The 23,495-nt window shown below is 37.8% G+C and overlaps 1 protein-coding gene across 1 annotated transcript in view; it reads right to left on the bottom strand.

The window, feature by feature from the left end:
* IQSEC1 (IQ motif and Sec7 domain ArfGEF 1) overlaps window positions 1-23,495 on the bottom strand; it is a 65,169-nt gene that overhangs the window by 25,856 nt on the left and 15,818 nt on the right. Inside the window, exons 2-4 of the mRNA XM_075713661.1 lie at window positions 21,695-21,977; window positions 16,739-18,003; window positions 2,146-2,307 (exon numbers count right to left, since the gene is read on the bottom strand). Coding sequence (XP_075569776.1) covers window positions 2,146-2,307; window positions 16,739-18,003; window positions 21,695-21,977 — 1,710 coding nt within the window. The remainder of the gene's footprint in view (window positions 1-2,145; window positions 2,308-16,738; window positions 18,004-21,694; window positions 21,978-23,495) is intronic.

Below are 23,495 nucleotides of genomic sequence, written 5' to 3'. Positions count from 1 at the left end.
CAGGTAGCAACTACAGTAGGCCCAGAATGCAGCTCTTGGTCAAAAATTTAGGCTACTCTCTTGAATATTTTCTAAGCTCCAGTGAAAAGAAGATTTCAAACAGTTAAAACACCCTAATGTACAGGATCTGGGAAACCTGAACACAAATCAAAGCAAGACACTTGAAATTAAACTGTGTAACAGAAAAAGGATCATCTGTTAAAATATCTTTTCTATGTAACAACCTGGAGTTACTATCAGTTTGACAAAATCTACCTCCAATCTGTAAATGTGATATTTAAGATGAAATGCTATTCTTTTGTCTCTAAGAAGGAATACCTTGTTCCTATCTGCAGGCAAGGCTCAGAACACTATCAAGAGAACTGTACTGCTTACAGGGTGTTCCTTGCCCCAAAGCATAGCTGAAACAGCTTATTTAAGAATAGATTAATTTCAATTAATCATTGTGGGGTTATAGGTAGGTGATTATGACCTTACTCTTAAGAATTCACCTCGTCATAGATACAGCATCTGACTTAGCAGAGACACACTTCTACTTACCCATATTCTGCTAGTCTGTTTGAGACTGTGAGGGCAAACAATTTGTTCAAGATCACAAAATGCATCATCTAAGATCATAAATCATCTTGTCCTGGACCTGTACTGTTTTCTTTTAAAAAATTAGAAAATACACACTCTTTGGAAAGTCTCCAGCCTAGTCTGACTCATAATTGCAAAATCCAGACGATCATTACAAGTAGCTAATAATGACTCATGCTGAATAGGGATTGCATCAAAATCAAGCCATATTCTATTACTCTGTATTGTATGGCTGGCTGCATGCTTTGGTACAGAGGCTCTTCCATCACTTTCTGCTGGGTATAAGAAGGCAGCCTTTAACAAGGCACAGGAAAAAAAAGAGAAAACCTCTAAAAAAAGGTCTATGGCATATGTACACATGCCATTAGCTGTACTAATACAGTGTTCAAGCTTGCAATTTGAGATACACAAGTTCTGACAGCATAACAGTAAGATCAGGATGACTACAGAGAACGTGACCAACATCTTTGCAGTATGAAGCCAGCAAGAGCAGTCTATAAGAAATATGCAAAGAAAATATAAGGTGTTGGCAGACATTTTGTATCATGATACCATAACCTTAAAATTTTTTACGATATATCAATATTATGGTACCAATATTATGTATCAACATTCAGCCCTCAAGAAAGACTACATCTATAGACCAATGCAAATTTCAGTACAGCTTTCATTATACTCTGGTTAAAACCTGTGGTCAGAATTTTTCCTAGTCATCCTTAATGGGCAAGATGTGGGGCTTTTTGCTTTCATTCTCAGCAGCTTTGTAAATATCTAGCTAAATTTTTTTATACAATTCCTTGAATAGAACTGGGCTAAGATGCATTCATGTTTACAGGTCAGTATATCAGATTGAAAAAAAAAAAAAAAGCCCCAAAAGAATACGTGTTTTAAATGAACACCCTCTTAAAATAAAGGAACATTTGATTTTGGTCTACTCTGTATACAAGTTTCAGAAATTTATGACCAAGCTGCTGAAAGTCTAATTTTCTGCTTTGAATTTCTTTGATTTTTAAAACACTTTTTGTTTATCTAATCTTTTGGAAAAGAACAGTTTGTATAGATCTTGTCAGCATATGCCTGTACATGCTGAAATCCTTGTTTATCTAACATCTGAGCCATTTGGCTGTAATAATTATTTTCATGTTCTGTTACTGATGAAGCCTTCTGTTGCATATAATATTATTTTGTTTCATTCAGTAAATTATTAGAGAGCCTGAGGAAGGAAAAAGACTTCAGAATAACATACTCTAATGCCAATGAAATGAAAACATAAATTTAGAGTAAATGTACATGACTACAGGGAATATAAATCCTTTTAAGTATCTTGCTGGATCAATAACAGAAACAGTAACTTAGCTGGAAAGCAAAGAAATAAATATTTGCTCATGTGTATGTTTTCTTTCTTAACCCTTAAGAGTCTGGTGTGTGTCTCCCTCCCCCCCCCCTTCAGAACAAGATCCAGAGATAAGCAAAAAACATTCAGAGACCATTGCTACTTCTAGCTTGATGAAATGTCTTACTTGAACACTCAAATATGCTTACCTCCTCCCCACACACAATACTCACTCTAACACATCCCGGTTGAACTGTTTTTGTCGATTTCCCAGAAATTCACCAATCATCTGTCTGCTGAGACCTTTCCTTTGCAGGAGAAAGTGGGCAACACCAACTGGAGTGTCTGGCACAAAACCTCGCTCAATTAGGTACTGGACTCCTTTTTCAGGTTTTCTGAGGAGAAATGAGAATGCAAAACTATTAATTTTCTTCCATTGGATCTGAAGGCATCTGACTAAAATTTTACAACAATTTTGCCAATCACTTTCGACTAAGATACTACTAATGTGGGCTAGTATAGTTTCAGGATAAATGTAACCAACCTGTAGAACATACTGTTCACTGTTAATAGCTTGCTAGCTTTGAAACACATCTTTGCATGTTATTACACATTTTCCTGCTCCATAACCCTTCCAAAGAGAAGCTTTATATGCAAGCAGCTTCAGGCGTGAAAGTCAAAACACTTGTCAATGCAAAAGACAAGCCCAACTCCAGCTACTAAATGCTCCTGTTGCTGGGAGAGCTGCACCTTCCAGAAACTGAACTAAAAAGCTGCTGATGAAAAACAAGAAACAAAGAAAACACCCCTGGCCTCCCACCCCCCTGCTGTCAAAACTTAAACTTATTGAACAAAAACATCTGAAGAGGTGTAACTTGAAAGCTGAGAGTACAAAAAATAAGGGAAAAAAAATAAAGTCAGTCATGCAAAAAGAAGCAATTAGAAATAGTGGAGCTCCCATTTAATTTTGATTTTTTTTTAACTTGTCCTTTAACACAGCCATTGCCCCAGATTTCCCTCCCTGACAAGCACCTCCATAGTTTCTGCAGTATTTTACATCTCTTCATACATTACCTCCAGATTTAGCTGTAACTATTTTCAGATCTCAAAACAAAGCAAGCCGAAGCTACTAATTTTAACATATTAAGAAGTGTGTGCTGGGGAGGGGGTTAGGGATGGAATTGGTTTCTGGCAATAAAAAAGGCAAATGCTGCTTATCTTTTAAAGTGATGTAAAATTCCCCTGACAGCACATATTGTGCACTGCATCTTCCAGCAGCGTGACACAACAGACAACCATAATTCCTTTTAAAGATATTAAAGGGATATCTTTACTGAACAAGTAATTCCATCATCATCTTTATTTTGTAAGGAATTATAATATAAAATCCACCTGTAAGAGTGAATGATTTGCAGCATGCTGGATGACCTGAATGGTATTTCCTTTAAGGCAAGCAAAATCAATGTCAAAGGTCAGGGTGACCATACTATTTTTATACAAGGTTGATCATACAATCACAACCCTTCCTCGGGGTTTTTAATTGCAAATAACATTACTAAATACATCACCATTCAGTTCTCCTACTCTTTTACATTACACTATTATACACTTACTACCCTATTAAGAGTTAGACAGATCAGAGGAATATATATAATTTAATCAAAAGGGAGTTCCAAATCTCAGTTTCTTCCAGTAGGCTTTGCAGCTCTTTTAATCTGAAAGATTACACATACGGTCATCTTCTAAATACAAATTTGTGAAATTAATCTCCTTCATACTCAAAAAGTACCCTTTTCTTGTAAGTAATATAACCACTACATTCATATGTGTGTGAGTTGTATTTCAGAATTCTTAATCTTTCTGAATTTAAATTCACAGCATCTGACAAAAACAGGAATAGTCTTCTCCATCCCCTCTGTTAGTGAGCTACATTTGTCCATAAAATTCTGAGTGATACAAACCCAGGAGAGTTCCTCTCCAGCAACTGTCAAAACAGAAAACACCACTATCGAAAAGCACAACTTGATCCAAAGATCATCTTTACTTGAGATGTAGAAAATGCTGGATCACTACTTGTTGTACTAAATGACAACTTCAATTCTTACCACCCTCATAAGCCTGAACATTTAAAATCATCACAAAGGTTACACATGATCTATTTTACATCAGTTCCTACGTAGCTGTACAATTTTACATAAGTTAGGGTCTGCTGTTTCACATAAGAAGCTCTGCTTCTAGTTCAGCAATATGAAATCACTTTATTCAAATACACTTCAAACCAGGCTAGGTAAGTCTCCAAAACAGACTTAAAAAGCCATTTAGCGATACACTGGAAGCCAAAAGCTCTTTTCCCATCAATACTTTCTTCATGCTGAAGTAAAGCCTCAGGAAGTTTTGCAGTCCAGGATTATTTGAAAGTAGTCCAATTTGTTACAAAAGTTGTAACGTGGAAGCAATGTAAACTCTGAACTGTAATAATATGAAAATAGTACCTGAAAACTCTCAACTGTAAGAATGAAGACTACTCTTTCCCTATTTGACAAATCAAACTATAGTAGCAGTGACATAAACTTCAGAATAACAAACCTGTAAGAGTCATTTCCACAGTGAAGAAACTTTTATTTCTTCTAATTCATGGCCCTACCCACTGAAATTTGCCAACTAAAGAGCAATAAAATTGTATCATATTATTTTGAAATCTGTCCTCTAAAAACTGTTAACTTTGTTGTTCTGTTCTGGAAAAACAACTATAATCCTAGAGAATATCACTGACCTCAACCGAAGAGCTACTTGTGGGTTGACCCCAGCCAACAGCCAAGCACCCAGACTAAGCCAGTACAGAGCTACTGTTAAAAATAAAGAACTCAAGAATTAAAGGGCTTTTCTAGGGAATTTCTACTACCTGTTGAGATGAGAACTGTAACTTTCCATAATGTTACTTTGATCTTTCTTTGAAGGTTCCGATAGTCACTGCTACAACTGGGATAAAGGATTTCTCAGAGCAAGGAGTAGCAGGATAATTGTTAATGACAGAACCTATAGCTTTAGGTGGTCTTTTGGTACCTCATCCCAATTCATGACAGCATACAACAGAGTATATTCTAAAGGATGGCATAAAGGACAAGTAGCCAGAGGCAGCTGGTACCGCTCTGTAGTTGTTAAGAGTATCACTCACTGAGCAAGGCAGCGTACAATGTTTTCAGTTTTCCTATCACCAAAATGAATACTATTTGGCTCACAGGAGAACTCTGAAGGTTAAGGGTTATATGGGAATGTGCATAAATAAAGTTCTAAATAAAGTAAGTTTCTGTGGCTAAATGTGGGTATTGAATATAGAGGAAGAAAAGTTTTCTTATCCAATGGGTATCTCCCTAGCTTCCCATTCAGCTCATAAATGCTAATTTTGGTTTCTGTTCTGGAAGTTTAGCTTGCCAACAAAATTTTCTTCGTATTTCTATTTTTGATGATCTGAAACCTTGAATTCATTCAATACTCTTGACCAAGAAACTGAATTTAATATGAACTAAATCTTATCAAACAGCTTAATGGAAGAACAATCTCCTTTTTTTTCTTTTTCTTTTCTTTTTTTTTTAATCACCTTGCAGGCTAGGGAGGTTCAGGGGGTTTTATTGCTGTTGTAGGCTCCCTCCCACCCCCACCACCAGGTGTGACATTATCTTATTCAACAGGAAAAGTACTTAATAGAAAATGGTGGCTTTGTAAGCTGAAGAGCTGTACTTCCAATGAAATTTTACTTAAAAAGTGAAGCTAACAGTAAGTTAAGAGAAAAATCACCCTGTCTTTAAACACAAGCAATATTTTCGCTCTTTTCAAGTTCAGAAAAACTTTAGAAAAACACTGCATTCCTAATATGCCTATTGTCATGAGCAAATTAGTAAGGAGAGCAGTGATCCAGACAGCTATAATTCTGAATGTGTCATTATTTGTCTCAACTTTCACCTGGTTGGAGGAACCACTGACAGACAACTTTAGGATACATGTTATTACAATCATTTACACCACGTGAGAATATCATCAGCCTGCAAAGATAATCACCAACTAGCTGCTGCAGAAAAATCTGGATTACCAGTGACAAAAACCAACCCTAAAGCTCCATGAATTACTAAATACGGACTGTCAAAATCACATAATTCCAGTCCCTGGTTTGACACTTCCTCTGCTTGAATTCTGTTTTCAGAGGTGCTCCAGACCTGCCAGAGTTTGAGAAAGCAGGAAAGCCACGGTCAGAAAGAGCTCCTCCTTTGAAGAGGGGAAGGATAACAGCATCTGCTGACTGACTTCCCAAGTCAGTTCACAGCAAAGCTGTCAAGGACTGTACTCACACAACCCAACAGGTAGGGTAGGAGCAAGGACAGACGCACAGATTGCTGCTGAAGACACAAAAGGAAACACAGTTAGAAATACACCACGTTATGCTGTTGTTGGACATATGCAGCAGATTCCAAGGGTTAGTGATACTTGGGAAATGAGGCTTTGTACTACCTAGATATTCAAAATGTTATCTTTAAAATTATAGGAAATACTATTTCTGCAAACACATCGCAGTGAATTTGAGAAGTGAATTTGGTAGAGGAAAGTTTTAGTCAGATTCTAGATGGTAAGAAAGAGATCTGCACAAACTCAGCATTTATTGTTATCTACTAGACTTACCAGTGCAGCCAGTCTTACTGCAAAACAAACACATTAAACCTAAGTGCTGTAGTTAGGTGAGCACTGCAGTGGTAGTGCCAGCACTGGCATCAGTCTCCTCTCATTCCTATTGCTGGTTTAGGACTTCCTGACTAACTGAACTAGGAGAAAAAGGGATTTTGTTGTTTTGTGTTTGTGCGGTTTTTTGGTGGGTGGTTTGGTTTTGGGTTTTTTTTGGTGGTGGTTTGTTTTGCTTTGGGTTTTTTTTCTTTAAATCCAGTCAAGCTCCCCCCATAGCTGCACAATCAGTTGTACTAACCAAGCCACAGTGTACATAAAGTGCCTATGTCCACATTGGCCAACAGAACAGAATTGCAAGCACTACCTCAAAAAGAAACATCCAACAAAACCACAGTACAAAGATGTATAAAACCTTTCCCATTTCTGACTTGCTAAACATGTAAAGCTTACGAGCATCCAAACCCACGTTAAATCTTTGTATTTTCTTTTAGATGCTCAGACAATAACAGAGCTGTAAAATGGAAGCATTAATAAACAAAAGACCACAGAAAGCAGCTTGCCCAAGTCTAGATTTCCAATACCCAGCAATGCCAAAATTATCTTTTGAGGTAAACTAGGGATTTATTCACACAATGTAAATAACCACAAACACACTGTTCTTACAGCCGTCTGAGACAAGGGGGATAAAGCTAGCCTGACTGAAAACGAGAAGCTTGGTGAAACACCTAGAAAGAACTTCAGTATTTCTGAAGGCACATCTATGCTTTTTTGTGTCTTGTCTGCGTTTAGGCACACACATGCACGCTACACTGAAAGGACCATAAGCTGAGAGAAGCTAGAAAACAAACAAACCAGAACTACAAACATTTCTTAGAGGCTGTCAACACTGCAAACAGAAACAGTTCACAGATATGCTACTGCCAAAGAAATCTCTTCATGTTGGGGGTGGAGAATTTAATGCAGCTATGATGCCAGCCCTCTGTTAAAAGAAAATAATCTTCCTTACCTTTGATATTAGAGATCCCATTTTGAAAATATTTACAGTTGTCACAAAACTAAGCATTAGTTTAACATTAAAATCCAGGGATGGCTTTTTTAATAGCAAGAAACTAAGATTTTTCTTAGAATCATTTAAGAAGTTAAATATTTTAAAATAGCCAAGTTGGCAATAACAAGCTAGTTGAATATTCTCCTTAGTTTGGCAGACAGCTAATTTTTTTTTCTATGGTTGTACTTCTTCCTTCACTTTTGCTGAATAACCTACTGCTGCTGCAATGAAGCTAAGAGAATCACTATGCCTATTTTAAACCTTCTGGGAAAGAAGAAAAACCCCAATATCCTTAAAATACTACTGAAACTAGTGCCAACTTGTCAGAGTTCACTCACCTATCCAGCAATGCAAGAAAGGGACTGAAAGGAAAAAAAATTAAGAGAAACTGACTGGGAAGTCTGATCGGTGTCTTCCTCATGTTACACAACTGTTTAATGAAGAGAAAGAAAAACTAGATGTAAATTGCACCTTCTGGTAATTACAAGAAAGAGTCTCTGGCTCAGGAAACTAAGCCAAGAAACAGCACGTTTCTCACAGCTTCTCTGCATCTTGTGGAAATGGGGAGATAGTTACTCACATCATTTGGGCAGGAGCCCTGCAATTTCCCCCACAGTGGGGAAGACTTCTCTCCGCTAAAATATGATATGTTAATCTTCTCAGTTTTGAGTGAACTTCTGAGGTTCATTCAAGACCAAACCAAAAAACTACCACCACAGATGTGAAGGTCACAGCTTGCTTACAATTATACCAAGTTACCTGAAGTAATCTCTGTTCAGTGAAAGTTAATTTATACTCATGTCACTAACAAAAGAATTTAGTAGGAAGTGATCTCAGTGCCCAGTTCTATTTGGTGGGGGAGCAAAATAAAGAGAGGAAACTCTGTAGACATGTGTTTTTACAAAATTGGGTAACTAGCCTGAACAGTTAGAATCATAGAATTGTTTAGGTTGGAAAAGACCTTTAAGGTCATCCAGTCCAACCATTAACCTAACATTACCAAGTCCACACTAAACCAATTAAGTTCTACCATTACTTTCTGTCTGATCAATCAGTTTCTTTATGTCACTATTTCCTAGTAAAGTGCTAGGAAATTATACATTAAACATTATTACTGCTACTGAATGTTTAGGCTTGTCTGAAAATTATTGCCTGAATCAGAGCTGATTACAAAACCGTAAAAAGTGTATAAAAGGCAGCTGAAGGGTCCAAGCAGAAAGTCTGGGTTATTCTAATAAAGGAGGAAAAATAGAATTTAAAGCTATTTCAGAAATAGGATTTTTCCATATGAGAAGCATCAGCCTTGAGGAACAAAGCAGTTAGCACAGTGAAGAGAATCATAAGGCACACCCCAAGCAGTTGCAATGCAGTAGCTGGACATGTCCTGGCTAGTAAAAACAATCCTGAGTCATCATGCTATAGCAGATTTTGTAGCTCCTCATTATTCCCTCTCTTGGCAGTGGACGGCCTGCTTCCCCCCGCCCCACTCCTTCCTTCCTCACAAGAAAGATGGAAATATTTTAGTTACATAAATGGACCAAAACACTCTATGAGGATTTTCTCCCCTCCTCTGACCCCACTGCATCCCTGCCTTTCTCAAACAGTAGGGAAAAGAGTTCGTAGCTGCCAGCAGAGCAAAATATACTCCACCTTGAGACAAGATACATCTCCCTCAGAACTATTTGCCAGGGCTGAGTATTGCTTTCATGTTTATGCAACTGCAGTCAGGAATGAGACATTAAGATGACTATGTCCTTGAAACTGAGAAACAGTCCCTGTCTTAACGTTTTCTAGTGTCCCTGCCCTAAATTCTCTTTCCACACCCTCACCCCAGTTACACATACCAGAATCACTTCACCTTTAATTTCTGCAACTCTGCTGACTGCAAATGGAAAACACTGACAATCACATTTACTTTAAAAGGAATACCTTTTAAATTGGCAATGCAAAAATATTGTTTAAAGATCTCCAGACTTTTCATTTACAGATCCACCAAACCCCAATTCAGCAGACAGATGTGAATTGCTAAACAGGAGGAAAGAGTTGGTGCCCCCTTCTCTTTTCCTTAACTCTTCTTCCAATGGTTCCTATGCAGCCTTCCCAACTCCCTGTTCAGGCTGTCCTCTGTTTGCCTGCAAAGGCAGCTGATCACATTTTTCACCCTCAAAATTTGGTCACTGGAGACTTGGGGGCAGGGGGACCAAATTAAAATTCTGGCATCCAGAGTCACATCAGATGCTTGTCTGGGAGCTGCTCACCCAGTCAAATTCCTCCATTCATAGGGTCATTTTCTAATAACCAACTGTATCCTGAGCACGCACCCAGGCATTGTTAGAGCAAACCAGTTACCAATTCCTGGCACGTAGCAGTGGGAGGGAGACATGTGCCCAGAATGTTTAAGGGCAGGCGGAGCTGGCGGCAGAGGATGAGGTAATGGCTCCTTCATGGTTCCAGGGACACCCGCACACAGTTACTGCTGATCATAGTGCAGGCTTTCAAAAGCCAGATTTGCTTTCAACATTCGGTAAAGTTTATACTCCTTTTTAATGGCAATAAAGGCAATCCTTGTGCCCATATATGAAAATGGCACTTAAATATACTATTGCTTGAATTCTCACAGTTATACATTTCAGCTGCTTCTTATGGGCGGGACATAATATATGCTAATCAAAGCACCCATTTTGGAAAAAAACAGGAAAAATAGGTCCTCAGGGAAAAAAGATAAAACACGCACCGAACAAAGCAAAACATACAGAGCTTTTTTTTTTTTTTTCCTTTGGGTGTTCTCACTTAGGGCTAAACATTTTTAGAAGTAATGAGAGTCATACTAAGAACATTCTGCTCTTCTTACTAACTCCTCGGCATGTTAGAGGACAAGCTACACAGAGTGCTTTGATTTTAATTTTTGTTGGAACTGTCTGTGGCTGAATAATCTGCAGTCCAGATGTTGTAACAACAGTGAAGTCCCTCTCAGCATATACGCGAGGATGGCAAATGGCTCTGCTGCGAAATCCTGAACAAGCCTCTTGTCTCCCCTTTCCTCTTTCTATTGAATCATTAAAAAAAAATTATGGAAGATACACGATTTGCAAAGATACTAGATATCAGCTGACAAAATAAAAGAATTGGTTCAAAGGTAAACAGCACCAACTTTGTTTGATTTACACCTTCTCCTTCCTACTCAATCTGCACTTACAAAGTCTAAAATAATTAGAAATGTTTCCAATAAGCTTTCAACTTAAAATTCTAAGGGGGACAGTCTAAAAATACATGTTTTCAGAGCAGATATTAGAATGCTGAATGGATGCTGTGAGACCTGACTAAAAGCAATACAGAAAGTATGTTCAGCATCTCAAGTGAAATTCATTAGGCATGTGATTGGTGTAAGCAGAGAAACATCAGATCAGTACACTTATTACAGTATTTAATGGCTACTTGTGAAACTTCCTTTTTTAAAAAAATTTAATAACATCTAGCAAATTTTAAGGATTTCAAATAGAGAAAAAGTTTGCAGTACTTTCTGAATGTAACAGTACTTTGGAATCCAAATTACCTTCAATCTCTACCTACACGTAAATGATGGAAACCGTATACCTCTGTTGAACAGTTAAAGCTGCTTTCATGGAAAATGAAAAATGTGCCTTCTGTCAAATATTATTATTATGCGTCTCAGATTTCTAACAAGAATTTCTCTAGAAATTGTAATTTGCAATTTTGTATTTGGTATAATCCCACCAGCACTCAGCAAATTCTCTCGTATCTGCTTAATAAAATAAAGAAATACTTACATTAACACTCCAAGGAACCTAGACATGTTTAAAAAAGTCTGCTCCTGGAATTAGTATTCAATTCATATCAATAGTGATTTTTAAGTTTTTAATAAAATCATCCTGATCATGCAATAAATGAAGCCAGTAGGGCTTTCAGGGCTTACAGGTCAAAAGATGACACATCACTGCATAATGTAAACAAATACTCATGCCTTTTTAGGTCTGTCAATAAATCCTTTGAGAGAACTTTGGAATAGTGGGAACCTTGACAATAGCCTGTTATAAAGGAAGCTAAAGAAAACTCTTCAAAACAGTATGCTGCAATGGGCAGAGGACACATGGGGAACAGTCTTCCATCTGTCACTACTCTTTCCAGAAAGCAAAAGAGGACAAAAAAGGGTGGTGGTGGCGGTGGTGAAAGGCATCTAGGAAAACATATTGTAAAAATATTTATAGCCTAGCCTCTGTTCTAGCAATGTAAAGTGGTCTTATGTTCATTTACCTCCAAGGTGTACATGCAAAGGTAGGCTGTAAAACCTTCAACAAAACACTACACAGAAAGAGCCCTCAACAAAATTATGCCGCAGCATAAAAAGCAGAGCAGCATGGTGCAAATGGCCCATGAGCTGTACTTTGCAGTCTCTCTTCACCAGCAATGTCAGAAATTGGCACCAGTACCAGCAAGACTGGCTCCCATGGCAAGAAATCACAATGCCACAGGAACATCGGCCAGATGAGAGGACATTTAACAGCATCTTCCAATATCTGGTAACCCAAAGGAGATAGTAAATATGACTCTAGTCTCTGCTAGATTAAAAAACTGAGTCTGAGAAACACAAACTTTTATCTCCCATATTTTATAATACTAGGTACAGTCACATCAAATTTTCAAACCACTCTAATGTCCAAGTTTTGTTGAACAGACTTCATTAATACAGAAAGCGTTTGTACTCCCTGCCCAAGAGAATGCTGAATAATCACTACAGGGTACTCTGTTTGACATGGCCCAGTTGGGCGTGTCACTGCAGTTTGAGGAGACAGTAATTGAGGGCTGTGTTATCAACAAACATACCTGGTAGCCACAAATACTCAGCAAGGAGCCAGTTACTGACACCATCATGGTGGCACAAGAGGAGGGAATCTGGCAATATACTTCTTCCTATACACGCACAGCTCTTGCACAGAATTACAGTTTGCTACTACCAACTGCAAAGTTGACCCAAGGGCAGGACAGGTTTCCTCAGACTACTGAGGTTAAACCATTCAGTCGTATTTAATCTGTTAGAACCATCAGTGCACCGGTAGCAGAATGGAACCTGAAAATCCTACCAGATTGGGCTGCAATAACTGGTAAACCTGGTATTTCCAGTCTGCAGTCAAAACAAACATGAGAATAAAATCACAGCCCTTTTTACTCCCCCCCTCCCCCCCCTTTTTTTTTTTAAGCAGCAGTCAAAAGCCCTCTTGAAGCCTTGTTTATAAGCAAACCAGTCTCAAAGGCTGGATTTGCATTGGCAGGGTTTGGGGCCTGCAAAAGAAACCTTTCTAGGTAGTGTTTTCCTTCTGCCTATAAGGGAGGAATGGTTTCTAATGTACTTTCTCCCAGACTACAACCCTTTCAAACTACAGTGAAGAAAATGCCTAATTCAACACAGCTGGCCTCACCAAGCTTCCCTGGGAGCCTCTGCACTCTGCGCATGCACCTGCAGTCCTTCCTTTAAGAGGGCAATGAATGGTAACACACGATCTGACAGCCTATTGACAGGGTGATATCACTACTGCCATTCAAAAATAGGAAAATGTACAGAAGCTCTTACTTAGTTACAATTTATTTGGCAGAAATCATTCCATTTGCGTGATACTTTATGTTCTAGTATAGTGGATACCGCAAAACATCTTTAAAAAAGTGTAGTACTATAATCAACAATTAGGTTCCAAATTGAGTACCTAGTTTTAAAAAAATTCTATGATCAAGAGATAAAACTCCTAGAAAAATGGTTTTCAATTACCTACAGTTTTGTCTCTACTGTCCTGTGTAGTCTCCATTCTCCAAGGACCTTTGTGCTACTAATGTTTTGCATATAATGGTGATTAAGTGAACTAGACTATCAGTTGTGCTTAACTTCTACTCCACCCATAACTGGCTATTCTAATAAAAGGCCTCTGGTAAGCAAACTGCACTTTGGCTTCTGAAAATTATTACTGTTACAGGAAAGCCAGAAAAATTATGAAGCATCTGTTGAAATTTCAACTGTGAGGATAGTGACTTTCCATGCTTTTTAAAACTTCGTTCTTTCAACACTCCTAGTGAACAAAGCAGAAGTATTTACTCTACTACAATTCATGCACTTCTTCAAGGTTCTAAACTCTTGCATTTCAGCCAAGCTTCATGCACCAGAAAGAAATTACATGATTATCTGTTAATTAAGGTTTGGGATCTTAATTTGCAAGCAGGATTTCAAAGATGCAATGAAATTAACGTGAACTTCTTGTAAAGGACATTTGTAATATTTCCTATGGTAGATGCAGACATTTGGAAGAAACTTCACTTCTTGCAATAGGTAACTTCAAAGCCACTTCTTTCAATTCTACACACAGTCCTTCCGTATGGGTGGAGCACGTCCTCTCAGGAGCCCGCTGCCAAGACTTGTACTACTCCCTCATTTTATGATCATAAATGTGTCATGAAAGATCAAATGATCAAAAGACATCTAAGTGATTCTGCTGCATTGACTTGAACACTGGAGAGTAGACTAAAAAATGTATCCCATCACATCACGGGTGTACATCTGGTCACACGATAGGAAGCGCAAGCAGTTTGCAACGTGGGACTGAATGCATAGGCAGACCCTTGCTCACATGAGATGCTGAGCAGTTGCATTTTTGCCATGTCATGAGAGAGAAACTGTGAAGACAGGACTGATTTGCAGAAAGTCCATCTGACCTGCAGACCCCTTTTCTGGCCCATGTCTAACCAGGTTGGGCAATCCTCCTTTATGCTGTTCTGCATGTGAAATAGCAGCAGCCTTTGCGAAGGCAAATGACATCTAGAATGTCACTTGCTTTTCAAAAAACATCTGGACACACAAGATGCTGTGACATACTTCATGTGCTGAGAACAACGAGCGTAATGCTTAGAAGTTAACTGAAACTAATGCACCCGTAACAGCACACATATAAAAGGAAAAAGGAGTCTTCATCTTGAAGAAATCATCACCTGTAAATCCTGGCAAGTGCCTGAACACAATCCCTATCCCTTCACTTACCTCACAAAATGCAGCTTGCAAGCCCACTGACACACTCTTAAGAGTCTCCTTCTGAACTTTTTAAAGACTAAAGCTTTGGAAGTTTCCCAGCTCCCTTTCAAAAGAGTTTACAGATTCATGCACCATCACATTCTATGATGGTTCAATACCTGACATTGCACAGAGGGGAAATAAGGCTATTAATGAAATGTCACAATCTGTGGGCTTGAAGAGCCATAATCAAAACCAAGATACTTGGGATACTTGGGAACTGTCTGAGCTATCAATAGAATCAGTGACTTGGCAGAAGGTAATGAGAATCTTCAGTTTTGTATCAATACTGGAGATAAAATGCAGTGGGGGAATGAAACAATCACACAGAGCAAAAGATCACACACAGAGGTGCTGCCTGGAGTTCTGCACAGCGCTATCTTTTAGAACTCACTGCTAAGAAACTGCAAGTAATTTTACAACCAGCCAATATATAAAAAAGGTTTATTTCTGTTCAAGTCCATGCAGCAAGATCACTTAGATGTGTTTCAAATAACAGTCTCTATTCTTCTCTATTCCCAATGTTTATTTTTCACTTTCAGCCTCCTACTGATACAGCATGTGACGAGAAGCATCTGACAATTTCCAATGCTCTCATTCATCTCTGCATGCTGCTTGAGCACTTTTTCCATTCACCTTTTTTCTTACACCCTTCTGCAATTGACTCAAAAGACTGTATTACCAAGCCTGAAGTTCACTGATCGTTCACTGCTTAAGGTTTAATTCCCGTGCAAAAAACCAAGCAAACACCAAGTCTTTCAAATGTCAGCCAAACGGTACTAGCACCTTCCTCCCCATCCCTAACACCAAGGATGTCAATGTTTTCAAACCTTCTAAAAAAAGCAAATTGATACACCTTCCTACCCAGTCTACTATCATAAGCAGCAAAAGCTGCAGAGATCCTATGACTTACATACTTCCAATTGGTTAAAAGCTTCTCTAAAGGCCTAACTTTCTGCAAAGATAAAAGAACAAACCTGAAAGTTTTTACAGCCAAAGCTGACCAATCCATACTTAATATTGTAATGCACAGCTTCACGTGATGGCATAAAAAAGCTTTAATTATCTACAATGTTACAACATACTATTATATGATGAACCACTGATCTATTAATCCAAACAAAACAGATCACAGCACTGCTAGCTGGAAAGGAGGGCTGAACTCATTCAAGCTGTAGGAGACTGTGAAGCAACGTCTATGGCAGCACACTGAAATATTTATCAGCTCTTCAGAAGCTACAAAATTTTCATAGAGAAAACCTGAAGTACTCTGTACAAAATTTCAAAAACTTATACAACATGAAGTTCTAATGAGATCTGTGTAACTCCAGTAACGTGAATACAGAGTTTAAGCAGTATATTGTTACCTTCTATCGCAATATTCATGGTTTTCTACAGTCACATGGGAGTGTCCAAAGAAAGTATTTCAGTAAAACAAAGAAACTTGAGAAAGTTATTTTATAGAAGTTTTAAACAACTCCACACATGGGAAAATTAACAGTCATAGGCAGAAATAAAAAAAAAATATAAATAATAAATAATTATTTAGCACAAAAATATTCAGTGCATTGTTTTTTAGTATCAAAGTTTTGATGAGATCTACTGAACAAATTTCAGGCCCTGCCTGTGTTAAACAGGAAACTCATCTTACACTGCTTGTTATTTCTAGTTCCCATATGCCAAGTTTTCCTATACCTACATGATTAGGGCAGGAAGAAATGTGAATTTGTTATAACACCAAAAATTGGATCAGGATTAGGCCACCGTATTTTTCAACAAGAAAGGAATCCGATCCATCCTCTTCAATAGTTTACTACCATATATATACATATAATTATATTTTTTCTTCTCCCCTGAAGCTGTTTAACTATGAAGACGTCAACTTGTAAGTACTCTAACATGAACAGTCACCACGAGCAGCTTATTTTTTCACTGAAAAGTCAGTATCAGACACCAGTCTTTGATACAAGAAAAATATTCCTGGTTCACTGGCTATGTTTCTAACAAACACAGAGGGAAAAGGAGGAAATGCTGTACGTACTTGTTAAAAAGGTTCAGTCCAATCCTATAATGGCGTTTCCTGATAACATCGTTACTGAAGGCAGGGGAATCCCAGCTGTTGCGAGTTTCTTTGTGGTACGTTTGTTTGCTCAAGGTTTGCTCCCTTAGGCTGTCTCTAGAAGAAGATTCTGAGCTGCAATTTATTGTATCATTAGAGTTGGAAGTGCTGTTGATGCTGTCATTGTCTCCATCAGAATAATCAGACTCTGATTTGCTTTGCCTGTTTGCTGTGCCATTGATAGCTAAATGACTATCTATAGGCCTACCCCTATGTCTTGCCTCTTGTTCCTCTCGGGATATAATCTTGGCAGGAATACTGTGAGGGATGTGTTTCGGGCTTCCTTGTTGACTAGTGATCCCTCGGTCATATGCATTTTGTCTCTTTAATGAACCTCTCTCTGACCGATCACTCAAGTCTACTGAACTGTCACTGGGTGGCTCTATAGTTAGCAATGGTAGATGATCCATTCTCATCCTCGGTTCCTGACATTCCAGTGACGGGGTACTCCTGCAGCTCGTATCAGTGTCTATCTTATCATCTTTGTGGGTCATGGACCAGTACTCTTGAGAAGAGTTTACAGACCGGAGCCTCAAATCAGATTCTGTGCTGGACGGTCTGTCTACTGACTGGGAAAGTGGAAGGGGTGGAGATAACTCTTCCTCATCAATATATAACGTAACATCACTGTATGACGCTGTCATCTCATCAAGCTTCCTGTGATCCACATTGTGAATTGCTGGTTTAGTCTGAGCACAACTATCCCTTTCCATTTCACGACTTCTAACTTGATCCGGAGTCTGGACTTCATCAGAATGTAGACTACGGCAATTCAGTGCATCATCAATGGACTCTGCAAGGGATTTCACTTGCCTAGAAAAAGCATCCTCCAGTTCTGTTATAGCATCAGCAAAATCAGTAGATGCTGCTGGAGACTTCATTGTAGCTGACTCTCCAAGGTCACCACATTCAGACTGTACCAGGGATCCCAGCTTTGACCCATCATTTGTAACAGAAACTTGTTTTCCTTCAAAGTAAGAGCTGTGGACTTTCTCAGGTCCTTCAAAGGAAAACTGCATTCTCATATTGGACAGTACAATGCGTCTTGACATACGATTTTCAGACATAGAACTTCTAAGACGCTCAAAATTTTTGTTCATCTGATACTGGCGAAAAGCTGTTTGTATGGTACGAGCAGCATGTCTAGTTATGAGACGGCCTCCATATTTCCGTTCTAGCATTTCCACCTGTGAAAGGGTAAACACAATTACTTTGTAACTTGATGCAGGTTAGAACAAGGTTAAAGTATAACAAAAAAAAATTTCTTTCAACAACTTTAATTTTCAGAAATTTTTCAAAGCGTATACTGTTCCTGAAAGTAAAAACTCAAAAGCTCCAGACTAACAACGGCACAAGTAGTGAATCAAATAGTCATTTGCAAGTTCCACCATAAACATACAGACAAAAATATGACTATGTGAATACTGTCATATAAAATTAAGGTGTTGGTAATTTGTGTGTGTGAGTGTGTGTTTAAATTTTGTTTTTCACACATTAGCATTGGTGTGCCCATGTCAAGCAGACAAGACAGCACCATAATGCAGCATAATGAAGTCATTCTTTCTCTGTAGGGACAACCATAGAGAAGTAAAATCCAAGTATAATGCAAATTGCCATATTTTGAGAGTAAATTCTAAAAGCAGCCACCACCTTTCCAGGCATGCATTGCTTTTTACCTGAATAAAAACCAGGTAGCACTGTTTCACCCAGGCTGTGTGCTTCCAGAGAGGTTTCTGTGATACAATATCCACATACACAGTCTTCCTCAAACCAAGAATGTATTTCAGACTTTCTAAATACAAATTAAAATCTATTCTCATTCTTGTAATTACACTCAAGATTGCCAGTGTTTCCAATTAACAGAATGAATATGCAAAATAAATACATTATAAATACTATCAATTTAACCTAGTGAGAATGACTTTAGTCATTAGACATTTAGTCAATACTTTGGAATACTCATTAGATATTTTCAAACCTTTCCTTCCAAAACATGGAAAGCACCACCTATTTAAAATACACTGAACAAGATGAATAACTAGTTTTATTTCAATTTTTCCCCTATATTTAATTTCTGTTCTTATCAGTCTTTGCTGGATCCATATTATTCACAAACACAAAACATACATCACAAATCAATGTTTAGTACTACAATGAAACCCACCATTTTTCTGGCAGCATTTCTGTATAAGTCCATGCAATTTTTATAATACACCAGTGATTCAAAAATCACTTCTCCTCACTTGCAAATCCAGGTACCCTTTTTCATTAGACATCATGTTTTAATTACTTATGTTACATGCACGTGCACACACAATCTCTCCTCCTCACACTTTGGAGATCTCTCCAAGTAATTATTAAGTTCAGATATTGATGTGCAGAGGGGCTTCATCCCCCTTCTATGGAAGGAACTAAATGCTACTAAAAAATATTTTCTAGTCCATTACGTCTACCATGTGGGAGAAGTTGATGTATTTCTTTCAGTGCTATTGCCTGGTTCAGCAGCTTCCACTCCCCTTCCTTTTTGGCTCGGTGTTTTTAAATGTGAATCAGTATTTTTTCTTATTTTTTTTAATTCTAGATGCAAAAAATATTATGCACAGTTATTGGCATAACTGAGGAGGCCAACTTCTCAGATGGGCTCAGATCAGGATTACTGCTAAGGAATTGTTCTTTTGACTGTATCTTGAAACTTCTTTTAACTAAGCTCAAAAAGCTGTGACTGATCTCTCAGCTAGGAATCTGTAAATCCCTGCATAATTTTCTGTAGTTTGTCTTAAAAAAAATTGTCTAGCCTTTCACCCCCAAATAGGGGTTATATTGTCTCCTCATTTGCACATGTCACAGAAGCTATAAGGTTACTTGTAAGGCATTCGGAAGATTAAAAAAAAATATTAAGAACAGTGTGCCACTGCTGCCACACATTTGCTACTATTTCTATCTGTAGTATACATTAGGTCACGTGTGTTTAAATAAATTGTAAGAGATTATTTTGCTGGACTAATCTCAAAACAAATGAATTGTTCATTTAGTTGTCCTCTCAACATTAAATGTCAAACCTAAAGAAAACAAACCAGGCATAGCTGGTGTGAAAGAATAAAACAAAAATTAGTATTCTATAAAGGAAATTATCTGGACTTCATTCTTGCAAACAGGCTGTTGTCCTTCAGGTTTACGCAGAAAATGACATCATCATTGATAATCATAAATTAGGGGGTTTTGGTGGGAATTTTAATCAAAAGTATTTTGGAATTTGCCTAGATGATTTACTAGACTTGTGACTGATATTCCTAATAAATTTTAATGCACATTTAATGCACCTTTTCAATGCATATTTAATGCATATTGCCTTCAGGTGAAGCCTTGGACATTCTCCTAAGTAGTTTTTAAGTATCTTCTGAGATTTCAATGACAGCTTTTCAAGAGCAGTAAGCAACTCTTCACTATCAAGCTTCCTTTAAGTATCATTGTCACTTTTTGTTGTGTAGGACTCCCTAAACAAATACAAAATAACATCTGCAGTCCTCATTCTCTATCAAACCGACATAAAAGGACAGATGGAATTAGGCTCTGTGGGATATCTGCAGTGCAAGAGACCTCTTTAGTAAGCTTAACATTCCACATCAATCCCTTATGAAACATCTAGCAAAAATGACTGCCAAGGGTGGAAAAGGAAGTAACATTTTTATCTCACAAGGAGGTCCAATTTAATAGCAGAGCTGGCATAATCTAGATCAAGAATCAGGAACTTGGTATGTCCCCACTCCAATATAGAATTTGGTAAGAGTAAAGGCTAAACTAAACTCATACTTGCTATCCCAAATACTGCCTTGAACTTTAACTCAGAGTTCAAGCTCTGTTCTTCCAGGTCTCTCTGGAACAATACTATGATAATCCAACCTGAAATTTCAGAACAACAAACAGATGGCAAGTGAGACTTAGCCCCTATAAATTTCACCAACTATTAATGTGTGGTCCAAAGGCAGGAGTAGCTTGCTTCCTGTCTGCGGAATTTTGCCTGCTTTCACTTTTGCCGTGTTGACATACAAGTTGGAGTAACTATGCAATATACCACAATGATTCACAGTAAACAAAATTTTCTGTGGCAAGAAAGATCTCTAACAAAAAAAAAACCCCACAACCAAAAAACCATTGATTTATTGGCTACTGCTCATCTATCAGGTGAAATCCAGTGCACCCTGCATATTTTCATAGCTTACGCTACTACAGCATCATTTTCAAATTATAAATATGAACTTATATGGCAATAAACATCTTTCAAATAGGACTACATTCAGAATAAAGCTTAAAAGGGATGGCTGAGGCTGACTGTCTTACAGAAGTGCCTTTTTAGGGACAAAGACTTTGAACATCTACACAGCTTCCATACAGCTCTTTGTAAAGCATATGGGAGTTTTGCCTAGTTGAGTAAAACCAATTAAGCTTGAATTAGTCCCACAGATATGAGAGAATATCAGTTGCAACAAGTTCATCCTTTATTCAGCAACAACAGAGATATCCAGGTTTCAAAATGACTCATTTTCTTAGAAAAATATTTTTCATTAGTACATTCTAATATATGAAATGACAATTTCTAGTAGAACTGTTTTTACTTTTACCGCTGTTAACATATCTTTTATGTGTTTATTCAGGAAGAGGTGAAGATGTATGGGACACAGGGATGACACAACACAGAAAAAAAAAAAAAAAAAGAGTCAAAAACCTCAGAAATGCTGACGTGTGACTATTCTGAACTAAGTTGGTCACAGGAAAAAAAGGTATTTTCAGCATCACAACTGAAGTGATGCTAGAAAAGACTTTTTACCAGCTTACAGATATGTTGCCATTGTCATAAATTGGGTAACAAAGCTCAAATACCTGCTTATCTTGTAGGTCTGAAGAGAGTTCATAGCTCTCAGAAAGTGATCTTGACCTTTTAATAGCTTCTTCCTCTGCTTGTTTTCGCAGTATGGATGTTGAGTGCTGAAGTTTCGGCCTCCGAGATCTTTGTTGTCCAGGAGAGACAGAATACAGCCCGTAAGCAGAATGATCGTAATGGTCTGGACTTATAGCTGAACTGTGTGTTATAGGTCCTTGATGGTAAGTAGATGGGCTATCCAAAGATGTGCCAGTTTCACTGCTTGGAGCTTCACCCTCAACACTAGACAGAAAAGACAGGAAAATACTCAGGTGAGCACTGTATACCAAAATTCCCAGCAAACAGCATAGTTTTGCTTAGTATCATTTTATGTAGACATCCAGCACATTTTGTTCAAATTCAGATGCAGTTAGTACAGGGTAATGTGGCTTTCATGTCAAACACCATGGTTTTCACTGTAATCTAAGCAATCTATTCCTGTTGCAGAGGTCATCTTTAGAGCATAAGTCGAGCAGGAGAATGACGATTTCAAGCATTATTTAACTTCATATAGTAATTACTACTAACATCCTGAGTAAGTCACTCAGCAACTACTGCGTAAAATAAATGAAAATTTTTCATTTCTTGTGAGACTGCTCATTTCCAAGTTGTTCTACTTCAAAATGACAGATGCTTATTTGTGTCTTTCCTTGCTTTGACAAATAAAAGCAATAATTTCTCACTGATATATTACAGTTTGACATAACAGGATTACTTTCATGTTACTCAAAGGAGATTTGGGATTTAATGGATCTTGTGAGCTACTGTGTTTCTAGAAACTGAAGTTGGGAAAAAGTACCTACAGGAGAAATCTCATTTATTTCTCTGTTAGGGAAAGACTGCTCCCATGGGATACTTTTGGCACACTTTGTAGTAAAGCATCCCAAGGGATGGTGTTTCTGGCTAATGAAAACAAAATAGTTTCAGGTAGGGAAAACACAATAGGAGCTATCTGCAAATGAAATGCTTTGTTTCCACACGAATGCTGTTATTGCTAAGGAATAAAGGAAAGGAAAAAACGTTTGTATTCAAGTAGGTGTATACAATAGGAAACATTTTAAAACTAATTCCTAGTCAACCTTTATCCTGAAGTACTGATGACTAGTAGCAATTTGTTTTATATTTACAGTGGGGCATTCTCACATTGCAATAGTGTATGCACTTTCACTCTTCCACAGTATGTCTTTTTCATATGTTTCACACAAATGTTTAATATCTGCCTCATCCACTGGAAACAGAGCACTGATAGAAAAACAAAATTTTACTCTTTTTTTTTTTTTAATCACTCGAAAGACTTCATAAACACTCTACACATGCATGAATATAAGCATTTGCAGCACTTCCCCTACCTTTTGTTTTAGGAACAGGCACATCCAAACTCTAAAGGAGTAAAATTCCACGTTCCCACCACGCCCTGTATTTCTTATTTTGCTTTCATTCACATGTATACGAATATAAAAAGAAAGCCCTCCTGTTGTCTCTCAGAAACGAAATGCTGTGACCCTTGCTGCACACACATACCACAGCAGTGCCTTCAACAGTTCAAAGTACAGAGCGATTTCTGAAAGAACGTTTTCCACTGGACCGCAGTGCCAGAAGAGATCAAGGTTAACGCTGGCAAAATTCTCCTAGCTTGAACAGTATGTACTTTTAAAGTGAAGGAGAAAAAAGCACCTTAGATTTCTCAAAATATTTCTATAAACATGTAAAACTGAAAGCAGGTCCTCTTTCTTTGCCCACCAAAATATGACTCTACCAGAA

Source organism: Pelecanus crispus, chromosome 7 (genome assembly GCF_030463565.1).
Source record: "Pelecanus crispus isolate bPelCri1 chromosome 7, bPelCri1.pri, whole genome shotgun sequence".
Lineage (NCBI taxonomy): Eukaryota > Metazoa > Chordata > Aves > Pelecaniformes > Pelecanidae > Pelecanus > Pelecanus crispus.
The sequence above is the reverse complement of the archived record's forward strand: the minus strand, read 5'-3'. Positions and strand labels throughout refer to the sequence as shown.